Source organism: Barbus barbus, assembly GCF_936440315.1.
Source record: "Barbus barbus genome assembly, chromosome: 36".
In the NCBI taxonomy this organism is placed as follows: Eukaryota; Metazoa; Chordata; class Actinopteri; order Cypriniformes; family Cyprinidae; genus Barbus; species Barbus barbus.
In genome coordinates, this window is record NC_136714.1 from 13,654,279 (window position 1) to 13,666,909 (window position 12,631).

The 12,631-nt window shown below is 38.8% G+C and overlaps 1 protein-coding gene across 3 annotated transcripts in view; it reads right to left on the minus strand.

Moving 5' to 3' along the window:
* The window catches only part of LOC306856342 (dixin-A-like), a 34,121-nt gene extending 22,417 nt beyond the window's left edge, over nucleotides 1-11,704 (minus strand). The window contains exons 1-5 of one of the 3 annotated variants that reach the window (XM_079395573.1): nucleotides 11,396-11,704; nucleotides 2,690-2,819; nucleotides 2,479-2,604; nucleotides 2,144-2,393; nucleotides 806-925 (exon numbers count right to left, since the gene is read on the minus strand). In XM_079395573.1, the coding sequence (XP_079251699.1) occupies nucleotides 806-925; nucleotides 2,144-2,393; nucleotides 2,479-2,604; nucleotides 2,690-2,819; nucleotides 11,396-11,428 (659 nt within the window). In that variant the 5' untranslated portion in view covers nucleotides 11,429-11,704. Of the gene's footprint in view, nucleotides 1-805; nucleotides 926-2,143; nucleotides 2,394-2,478; nucleotides 2,605-2,689; nucleotides 2,820-9,260; nucleotides 9,497-11,395 lie in introns of those variants that run through there. The other 2 variants (XM_079395572.1, XM_079395571.1) reach the window with 2 other exon arrangements.
* Between the last annotated feature and the right edge of the window lie 927 nt (nucleotides 11,705-12,631).

A 12,631-nucleotide genomic window follows, 5' to 3' on the forward strand; every position in this document is an offset into this window, starting at 1 on the left:
ATCAGAAATACCAACCTTATAAGAAAATAAAGTGAAAAAAGCAGAGAATCACTACTTTGTTATTGACCATGTAATATATAGATTTTAAGGAGAAAGACTGAAAATATCAAAGTCTGAACGATTTATTAAAGCATTTGACTTTAAGCATTACCCAAATGTAGCCTACAGGGCAGTGAGCTATCCAAATCTGTCAAGTTATCACTGATCAAGTGCCTCTTAACAAGACACTGACCTGACAATGTCCTAGAATGGTTTTAAAGTCTTTTAAAGACATTTACAAACATCTCCAAAACCATAATCAATGACAATTCGAAAGTGTACAAATTATGTTCTTTTGGATAATCAGCTCCTCCAGATAAAATCATAGCTGATGTCCCACATAAAAGAACAGTCACACATTTTCTGGTTTTCAGTGGCAAAGCATGATGATGCCTTAAAGAAAGCCTGTGGGCAGGAACATCTCAGGCTTTACAAAACAAGCAGTGAGAAAATCCTCGTGACAGCCTCCTCCAACCTATCTATGTGTTCTCCTCTCATAAATGCAGAGAGAATAAAGAAGAGGGGTTGTGATAACATGTTTGTGTATATTTTGTAACTAAGAGATGAGAATGCTGGGAAGCTAGTTGGTTCCAAGAGGTGGTTTACAATACTGAAGCAAATAATTTACAATTGAATGTATTCTCAACTAAAAGACGCTTACATCAGCATCTTTTTGGCTATTTATATGAATTTTCACTAATGTTTTGTTTAAATATTGATTGATTATTAGATCTTAAATATTAGTATTGAAGTTATTAGAATTTACCCAGTAGATCTTGCTCCTGTCTCCTCTTCAAATGGCCCTCTCTGTCCCTCATACTGCTGAACCAATGCTCGGACACTCCGGCAGGGGTTCTCACTGTCCTCCTCGCCACTGCAGCCACGACTAAGAGCAAAAAATATTGTGAGATTAGAAACTGTAAAAAGCCATTTCAAGTATGGATGATCTTTTCATTTATAACTAAACGACTCTCTCTGAATATATATTTTTAATAACTTTGCGCTGTTTCAGACTCATGCAAACCATTTTCAAAGGTCTAACAAAGCACATTAAAGATTATTGCTAGGGGTGACATCAAATCTTAAGTTGTGGATGAAACATATGTTTAGATCTGTAGACCTGATTATCCATATGCTACCTCTGAACTGAGCTGCAATTCCTAATTACAGCAGCAAGAGGGCAATGATTCATCCATTTTTTTTCTCATCGTTTTTTTACTGCATGTCACTTTGTTTCTTCCTTGAAACAGAAAAGGAGCACTATTAGCACTAATATTTCAAGTCGAACAGACCGGAATTTATGTTTTCACTGATAACATTTCACCGGTTTTGTGAACTGAATCAACTGATTCTTAAGAAAGATCAGACTTAAGACGACGATTTGTTCATAAACTGGACATGGTTATTTCTCTAAGAACTTGTATGAAAGCACTAGTAAGAGGTAGATTGGATGTCAGGATTTTCACTAAATAATGACTTTAGATAATGAAAGTTATCTAACCGCATGTCAGTAAATGACAAGATTTCATTTTTGGATGGACTACTGTTTTAGGCAAAGTTAATGGACAATCTTAAAGGATAATTCACCCAAAAATGAAAATTATTCATGATTTACTCACCCTGAAGCCATCCTAGGTATGACTTTCTTCTCTCAGACGAATACGATCGGAGTTATATATATAAAAAAAAAAGTCCTGACTCTTCCAAGTTTTTAATGGCAGTGAATGGGCCAAAAAAAAAAAAAAAAGTGCATCCACATGGCTCTGGGGCGTTAATAAAGTCCTTCTGAAGTGAAGCGATGTGTTTGTTTAAGAAAAGTATCCATATTTAAAACTTTATAAACAGTAATCTCTAGCTTCCACTAACTGTTGTACGAGAGAGTGGCGTTACAGCAGATGACGTAGGATGTAGGTGTAGTGAGAATATGCTAGTGAGTAAATCCTGGGGTAATTTTACATTTTTGGGTGAACTATCCCTATAAAATGAAAAGGAGATTTAAGAACAGCTACTCTATGGAAGCAATTCTACCTAAATGAGTAGACATTTGCAAAACTCTTTTGCAGGAGGAGAATGAGATGAAAGGGAAGAATGAAGCTACATGTACCTCCATTCTTGCCTTAGATGAAAAACGGAGCGGCCAGGGCGAGAAGCATCCTGCCTGGCTGCTGCCAGTGCTGCTGCTGCATTCTGGGCCATGGCCATGGTGGAATGAGGTCTGTGATTGGCCGAGGAGCCAGTGGAACTCCTGCCTATGTCAGCTCCAGCTCTGTGACTGGCTGATGCGGAGGGTTTAAAATGTGCAGCTAGAGCGAGGATGAGCCTCATGGCGGATTTGAGGTTCCCCTCCACAATGTCTTAAGAGTACAGAGAGAAAGAAGAGATCTTAAATAAGCAGTTTTATCAGCTTAACCATGATTAAGAGCCTGCTTTGTAACTCACCCCGGGCAGACGTTTGTGGCATTCTGATCCGTTTGGATGACACAAACTGCAGAACCTTCTCCACATTCTGCTTCCTCTCCTGGTCGTCACGTGGCACATAATGAATGCCATCCAGCAGCTCACCAGCTTTCCAAACACATAAAACACATCTCAATACAATGGCGTATTATACAGTCCTGCAATAAAAATGGAATGTGATGTACAGGCTTACCCACTATCTCAATGAGGTGTGCTAGAACCACACCATCTCTGAGATCCTGTCGTAGATCATGCACAGGTTTCAGTCCGGGCTTCTTCCTCAGCTGTGCATTAACCCAAGACACATAGGCAGCCAGTTGCTGCTAGAAAGACAAACATTTCATACAGGTAAGTGCAAACTTGGTTATAGTCTACAGCTGAAGAGAAGATTGTACTAATTTTTAAGATCTAATTTTTTTGCTTGCAAATATTTTACTACTATATTTTATGTTATATTTCACCATGGTTGCTTTTATTTGGTCAAAAGTATATATATATATATATATATATATATATATATATATATATATATATATATATATATATAACATTTTAAAATTGTTTTCTATTTGAATATATTTTTAAATGTAATTTATTCTTGTGATGGCAAGGCTGAATTTTTAGGAGTCTTTACTCCAGTCTTCAATGTCACATGATCCTTCAGAAATCATTTTATTATGTTGATTTGGTGCTCAGGAAACATTTCTCATTATCAATGTTGAAAACAGTTTTTTTGGAAACTGTACTCTGGATTCTTTGATGAGTGGAAAGTAAAAAAAACAACAACACTGAATCGAAGTCATTATGCTTACTTTTGAGGAACTGAATGCATCCTTGCTGAATAAAAGTATTTAAAAATCTTACTAACGTCAAAGTTTTGAATGAGTGTGTATAAATATGCATGTATAGAAAATTTGCAACCAGCTGAGCATTATAGCCACAATTTCCACCTTTTTCCTGGAATTACTGGTCATTTTTGCAATTTAAACAAATCCTCATCTATGCTACAGTATAGGGTTACTTTCCTCAGGCTCAGCATAAGTCACAATGGAGCCAATGACTCTAGTGCTATTAAACTGCATACCTCCCCAGTTATCATTAGTGCTGACGGTCCTGGTGAAGAGGTTGTGCAGGATATGCCTGTGTTGATACCCACTAGTATACCCGTTGTCAAAATAAATTTATGCCTCAGTGCTCAAGATGCACCTGCTTTGACAGAACAAGTCCCTCCTCATTCACTCCGGCCAGTCAGCATCACCCGGGATTAGTCTGACTTGCACTTTCTCTGCCATGTCACAAAAGGACAGCTTAACTCCCCACGTTCACGCTTCCTCTTCAGCAAATACATGTAGGAACACAAAGACTGCAGTGAGGTTTGCCGCAGTTCTACCCTCAGGCAGATTTTATTTGATTTTTTTTAAATGCTGAAGAATGTGGGATGGCTGCAGAAAAAAAAATACAACATGTAGAATTTAACATTTAGCATTTACTTATTTAGACTAAACAGTCCAATACCATAGAGGTCAAATGACACAAAAACCATAAAAGTATAAATTTTTGTCCATATGACTCGTTCACTACATTTTATGTCTTCTAAAGCCATACGATGGCGGTCAAAGATACGAACTAAAATTTACATGCTATTCACTGATAATATTCCCCACAAGTGTTAACCTGTGTGACAAGCTGTTAACCAATGTGACAGGAGTAAGTGAGTTTATCTCAAGAACCAGATCAGTGTAATTGTGAATTAATTATTCGTTAAGTCGAATTATTCATACTATTTGAACTGAACTGAGCATGACGATGACATCACTGAATCAATGATGAACTGACTTTAACTGAAACTGAAAGCGTTTACTATTATCCTCTTGCATTATCGATTTTCCAGTTTAATTATGTAAAGCTAATTTGACACAATCTGTATGGTAAAAAACGCTGTATAAATAAAGGTAACTTGACTAAACCAAAATAACTGATTTGTTAAAAAAAAAAAAGATCCAACAAAATACTTTTCCATTCACAAGTCGGTGATCACTATTTATTTCATGACCAATAAGTATAGGAAAGATGTCAAGATTATCATATTAAGTCTGGAGTTTAACGCAATCATAAAGAACAATTTGATGATGCTTTCTTCTCCTTTTTTAAGCCTGAAGGCTGTTCATTGAAATATAATGAAAAAGTGCATTGAAGTTCAAAATGTCTCTTTTTTTGGGGGGTAGAAAATATTAATTTTGGAGTTAATGAAGCCAAAAATTGCAGTTTTGAGTAAATGAAGCCAAAAATAGAAGTTTTGGGTGAGCTACTCTTTTAAACAATTCTCATATATGGCATACACTATTCAGTAAGTTTTTTGAAAAATGTATTAATTTTTTATTCAGCAAGGATGCATGAAGCTGACAATGAAGACATTTTAATGGTATAAAAGAGTTCTTTTTCAAATAATGTTTCCGTTACGTACGTAACCCTCGTTCCCTGAAGAAGACACTGGGAAAGCTTACTCCACGTAGGGGAACGCTACGGAAGCCACATCCGTAAGATGGAGGTACCATGTGGAGATTACACATATGGACTGGCCAGGGGCAGTAATACATATGGAAGTCTCTGAGGTAGACTCAGCCAGCCTGGGGTGAGATAACTACACAGCAGAGACGGCAGAAGGTCTCTGCCAGGGAAAGACACGGCTCACTGTGAGGGGAGCCGTACCGTGGAAGAATACACATGTGGGATCACCCGAAGGGGAATCACTACACACGGGCACCTAGCCCAGCACAAGGGCTGAACTTGGGCAAACACATGAGTGCTGGACCTGGCGTCTGGCGCTCCGCCACGCCTGACTGCTGAGGGTGCGGGAGGAACTTCAACAGGGTTCGCCGCGGGGAACTGAACTGAGAAGCAATAAAAGCGCATGTATCCAGTCCATAGAGGGGAATGGCGCAGCAAGCGTGATTGACACTGAGCAGGTTCCAGTGTTACTGGCCATCTGAGGCAAGTACACAGGAGGACACGGGCTCTACACAGAGATTATAAAATCTTGCAAACGTGTTAGGTGTCGCCCAGCCAGCAGCTCTACAAATGTCTGCTATCGAGGCGCCCCGCACCAATGCCCAAGAGGAAGCAATGCCTCTTGTAGAGTGTGCTCTCACACCGAGGGGGCACGGTAAGCACCGGGCCTGTTAGGCGACTATAGCCTCCACTATCCAGTGGGCAAGTCTTTGTTTAGAGACAGCCTTTCCCTTCTGCTGTCCTGAGGTCCTGAAGCTCTGCAGAGGGGGACGGGGGTGTCAAGACTGTGTCCCGTGCACTGCCATTCTCGCCCCCTTGGGAACCGAAGACATAGGAAACTGCTCTGAAAGTGGAGAGCCAGTGGCGGAACAACCCAAAAAGGGAAAAAAGGATTTTCCACCCAGCCCTCCACCGGGGGAAGGAGTGGACTCACCATCTCCTGAAGAGCAGGACCCAGTGTTTCAGGTTCGCCCATCCCAGGAACGCCGCTTGCCCTGGCACTTCACGGGCCTGGCAGGGGCAGAGACAGGCTGCGCCACTTTCCTGCTGCCAGCTCCACGCTGCGGCCGGAGTGAAGGCTACTGCCTGGGAGATCGGGGAGTCCAGGAAGCAGTGCGGCAGTGAGGACGGAAGAAGCACTAGCTCTGTTTCGGGCAGAAAAATGTGCCCTCCAAGAGCTAGTCACTTCCTCATGCACTTCCGGGAAGAATGGAACCTGAGGTGACTGCCGATGATCGGCCTGCGCCCCCAGGAACCAGTCGTCCAGTTTTGAACATTCAGGAGAAGGAGGAGGCCTCCAGTGCAGCCCGATGCTCTCAGTGGCCCGGGAAAGCATAGCAGTCAGCCCTGACTCGGGCAACGCCACTCTTCCTGACGGAGGCAGCACAGCCGAATCGTCACCTCCAGAGCCTAGCTCATCCTGCGATGCAGCGATCGACATCCTGTCATCCGCTGGCGCTTCGGACGAGATACTGAGACAGCAACCTCCGCTGACGAGCCATCACACCAGCACTTGTCAAAATGCTGTCTTGCAGAAACTCTCGGAGATTCGCAGAAGGCTCGGCACCGAAGCGAAAAGCTGATGTACGTTTGCACGCGCTCTCCTTTTATACCCGCGCTGCGGGGCGGGGTGCGCATGGCGAAACACGCACGCCAACTGTCATTGGCTCGTTTTGTTAACACTCGAAGGTGATTGGGCTCTCGGGCGAGATCCCAATATGTCAGTCACTCTGACGTTACTTTGAACGTGAGTGACTGAAAGGGAACGGTTGTTCTTTTCAACTTTCTATTCATCAAATATATCATGTATCACAGCTTCCACAAAAATATTAAGCAGCACAAGAGTCTTCAAAATAAGCGTGTTTCTTGAGCATCAAATCTGCATAAAAGACCTTCTTTTGAAAAACATTTAAAAACCTTACCGACCCCAAACATTTGTATGAAATTGAACAGTCATTCATGACATTAAGTGTCACACCTTGACAAAACACAGTCTCCTATTAATCTGGAAGACTGTGGGGAAACCTTTCCTGGGCCTCAACCTCCCAACCATCGTGTAGTTCACATCAAATGCCAACATGTGCACAGTCAATTAAAACACATGCACACCAAAATAAAGAAAACAAAATGAGCTCTGAAAGTTTTTCACGAGGACTTTCATGCACAGTAACATTTATTGATTTGCCACATGGTGGGCTGACTAACACAATGCAAGCTCTGTCTGAAGCATATCTGTCTCACTTCAATCTAACAGTGGCCCAGAGTGACAGGCTTCCCAGTGAGAACAGCTAACACAGAGCTTTCAGCGTAGATGCACTGTAAGATGCTGACCGTGCTGTAAAACTGGAAGGTAGCAATAGTCCTGCGCAGCCAGCTGTAAAAATGAGCTGTCTGTTCCCACAGTGACCCAACAAATGGATACATCTCTATCACTGGAGCCTGCTGTTCTGCTGTATTCTCACCTTATATTCTAGGTGGACCCGAAATATCTGTAGAGACTAAGACAGATGGGATTCATAACAAAAAAAAATAAAAAAATCGATGATGGTTTGAGAACAGCGCTTGACGGTTTAATGGTTACAACCGGAGGGCAGGCAGATGTAGAAGCACTCAGTCTTAGGTAACATCAGTAGGGAATGTCTGATGATAGTGCACATGGTTACAGAAATGGCACAATATGCTTAACACCTCCTCCCACACTTATCTCCTTTTCAAAGTGCATGATATAGTAATTTCCGCAGGTTAAAAGGACTTTAACACTTATTTAGAGGTAGTTCCTGCAAATAAAATTATACATAAGTTCAAAGACTATCATGTTATTCAAGTGAAAATATAAAGTAATCCAGCACTACACTGATATTTGTAAAATATATCAAAGTAAGCTCAGTAGAGAGCTGAATACATTACAGCACAATAGTGTCTCAAAACATGCTGCCCAAAAATGCTGTCAAGGTCGCTCACTAAAAAAAATACCCCATAGTTTAACAGCTGTCAAGTCTATTCTTTTGTCTGTTTGGACTGTTACTGACATTTACTGCTAACAAACAACTGAAACTATCACTTTTATTGTGCAAACTAGGGTGTACATATGGCATTATTTATGGCTTACTATTTTTATTTATAATTTTATTTTATCACTTCCTGTTTCAATATTCCTAATTTCATATTTTCTACAATTTCATAATTCAAAAGCACTATTTTCAACTCAATATTTATGCAATTGTGATTCCTGTGTAAATGCATTTATATAATATACATATATTTACTTTTGTGTGGCATTAAACAGTCTCTATAAATGCAGAATGAATTGGTTTGTGTCTCCCATTGCTTAACAGCTGTCAAGACTTTCTTATAGCCTTTCATTGGCATTACTACTAACAAACTACTGAAATTATCACTTTTATTGATTAAACTGTGGTATCTATGGCATAATTTATAGTTTACTGGTCTTAATTCATAATGTCATCAACCAGTTTCAATCAACTGCATGTAAAACATTATTTTCAAAGCATTACTTCTGTAATTGTAATTTCCATGTAAATTCATTCACACACCACATACATAATATAAACCCATTTATGTATGTGTGGCATTAAACAGTCTGTAAATTCAGGATTAATAGCATTGTGTCTCCCATTGTTTATTAGCTGCCAGGACAATCCTTCTCTCTGATTAGAAGTTTTAAGCACGGTTACTGACATTTTACTGCTGAAATTATCGTTTCTGTTGTGCAAACTATTGTATGCATGCTGTAATTTGATAATTTACTATATTTATTAATAATTTTCAGTCATCATAAGTTTACATTATTTTCAAAGCATTTCTGCCACTATAATTGTTACGAAAACGCATTTATACAATATGATTATATGATACAAATATACACTTTACAGTATTTTTGGTATTTTGATTTAAAGCAAATGCATGGTATATATGCAGCGTCTGCGCATATGGCACAAGGATTTTAGTCTGCATGTGCTCTATGAAATTTCAGATGTTAAACAAAAACAATGACTGTAAACAAACTTGGCTCTAGTGCATAAAATACTACATTCAAAAGAACCTGGCATCTGTTGTTCTACAGTATAGCTACTCACAGAAGGTGCAAAGAATGCAATGCCGCCGCACTTTCTTGCGTAAAACGCTTCACAATTTGCGCTTTTAACTTAATGAGCCTGGACTTTACAAAACCTAAATGAGCAAATGAAATGAAGAATGCACGTGTGAACAGACATGATACATTAGGAGTTCAGTACCTCATTAGGACCCTCCTGCAGCACGTCAAGCAGATTTCCTTTAGACAGGGATGCGATCATTCTTCCGCAAGTGGAAAATGTTAACGTCCTTAGTCAGCGAGAGCGATTTAACCACATATCGGAGGAACTGAGGTAAACAAAGGAAACTACAGAAAACACCTCAACCACGGCGATGGCCATATGTGCCACCCCGTTAGCTCGCTAGACCTGAAACAGGAAACGAGGTGGACGCGGATGGGGAGAGAGGTAATGCGCATGCGTCCGCAGCAGCTGCTCCACGGTCGTTATGGCGACGCTTGAGCTTATGTTGGCTGCTTTCTGTCTCTAGCTTCTGCAATGTAAAGTACATTGGTCTGCGACCGTGAAGTGAAATTCACATTAGGTTATATGATTGAAATGACTCATTTTATGTTCAATTAAATCTTTTTGAACGCAAAGCACAGAAGAGGCCTGGATATCACACCCTGCAGTCCCTCCTTGTTTAAAACCAACACCACACCACAATGTGTAAAAATAATGATGTGAAATCTTAAATTCTGTTTACTCTGGCTTCATTGTGTACAGCCCCATTAGACCACATCCTTCCTGCCTGCCTCATGCTTCCTGGTTTTGCCTCGACACTTTTTATATACAAAACTTATAACAATTAGAGTTACAGAAACATTACTATAGAGATAAAAGGCTACCTCTACAATTAGGCCATATGTTGTCTATAATTTTATTAATTTATTTAATTTTATTTAAATGTATGTCTCCCCCTGCTGTAAGAACTGCAACTGAGAGGAAAAAACATGGTTCTAAATACCCAATAATAATAATAATAACAAATAATAAATAAATGGCATTTGTATTTTAATAATGGATTTTATTAAATGTTTTAAATCGTAAAGGTTTTTTTTTTAAAATGAAGACTGAAAATGATAAAAGATCAGCAAATAATAATAAAAAAAAGATCAATTATACAATACATACCACAGATTGCACTACAAAAAATATAATTTCATTTTAAATGATAAAAAGCCACAGGCTTGGTAGAGCTCATTTATTTAACTATACAAAATATTTGTTTTATGCTTGGGCTGCCCATTAATAAGGTGTCAAAAATTATAATAAATACTTTTTAAATATAAATAATAATAACAACAACAACAACAACAACAACACCATTATTATTATTATTATAAATAATAATTAAATATTTAAAAGTATAATAAAGCAATAATAATATAAATGACCAACAACAACAATAATTTATTATTATTATTATTTAAAAAGTATTTATTATAATTTTCGAAACCTTATTAGTGGGATTAAAACATTTAATACATTTCAAAGCATTATTTCTACAATTGTAATTCCTGTGTAAATACATTTACGTCACATTTAATATACAGCTATATTTGTGTGGTATTAAGCCTTCAAATAAATGCATAGTATATCTGCAGCTTCTGTGCAGTGTTCATATGGCACAAAGATCATCATCACTTATTTAAAAAGTATTTATTATAAAGTTTTATTAAAAGCATTATAATAGAAGATAATCTAAACAATAAATAATTGGTATACAGTTAAATAAGCTATACTTACTGAGTCTACTAGTGAGATTTTAATTATTGCTTTTGTTGTGCAAACTGTGTAATTTGTTGTTTACTGTGTTTTTTTCTAAGACATTTAACGGTGGCTCATTTGAATAATTAGTTTCATATGCCTTTACAATTACAAATGCACAGTGTGGCTCACATATAGCACAACATATTTCATTAATTCACATTTCTATCACACTTCAAGCTGAAATCCTTTTCTGAGGTTTTTATGTGATCATCATACTTAGATTTCTCCACAGATGGCGAATGCAGCATCTTGCTGATCTACGAAGTGATAGCTAAACGTTTCAGTGTTTTGATTTATTCATTATGTTACGAACAGGCTGATGATGGAAAATCAGCCAAGCCTCTCCCAGAGATTGTCATCATTTACACTTCAAGACTTAAGTGTTTACTTAAACTGCTGACAAGGCGAGAAGAAATATTAAAACTTACTGCAACTTGTAAAGCAGCCTCTGAACGTTAAAACTAAGTTAGCGTTAGCATTCATAGCGTTACCAGAAATCAATTCTTAAAGTTTGAACGACCTACCTTAGGTTTCTCCCGCTTTCTTGACGACATCATTAGTAAGTTTGGCAATCCTCCTTCATGTAAATATAGTTATACATTTCCATCAGTAGAAAGTAAATCACAGCAGCAGACTTCTGTTCTGAAGCTGCACCGGTCATTGTTTCTATGGTTACCAGAAACAGAAGCACGTGCGCTAAACAGCCATTGGTTTAAATAGTTTTTCTGATTTGACATTAAAGTGGCTGCAAAATTAATAGTGCAAGTGTATTAAATCATCACTGTCGAGATGAAAGTCTAACTTTACCCTGTTGTGTATGATTTGATTTGATTGTTTTGTTTTGGTGGCCTGTGTCTCCCCCTGCTGTAAAAACTGCAAACTGTAATGCTGTAATCCTATAACTGGACTATTGAAACAAAACCGAATACAGGTGCATCTCAATAAATTAGAATGTCATGGAAAAGTTCATTTATTTCAGTAATTCAACTCAAATTGTGAAACTCGTGTATTAAATAAATTCAATGCACACAGACTGAAGTCTTTTCTCAACAAATTAGAATACTTCATAAGACCAATAAAAAAAACATTTTTTGTGAATTGTTGGCCTTCTGGAAAGTATGTTAATTTACTGTATATGTACTCAATACTTGGTTGGGCCTCCTTTTGCATGAATTACTGCATCAATGCGGCGTGGCATGGAGGCAATCAGCCTGTGGCACTGCTCAGGTGTAATGGAAGCCCAGGTTGCTTTGATAGCTGCCTTCAGGTCATCTGCATTGTTGGGTCTGGTGTCTCTCATCTTCTTCTTGACAATACCCCATAGATTCTCTATGGGGTTCAGGTCAGACGAGTTTGCTGGCCAATCAAGCACAGTAACACCATGGTCATTGAACCAGCTTTTGGTACCTTTGGCAGTGTGGGCAGGTGCCAAGTCCTGCTGGAAAATGAAATCAGCATCTCCATAAAGCTTCTCAGCAGAAGAAAGCATGAAGTGGTCTAACATTTCCAGGTAGATGGCTGCGTTGACTGTGGACTGTGGAAAACACAGTGGACCAACACCAGCAGATGACATGGCAGCCCAAATCATCACTGACTGTGGAAACTTCACACTGGACTTCAAGCAACATGGATTCTGTGCCTCTCCACTCTTCCTCCAGACTCTGGGACCTTGATTTCCAAATGAAATTCAAAATTTACTTTCATATGAAAAGAGGACTTTGGAGCACTGAGCAACAGTCCAGTTCTTTTTCTCCTTAGCC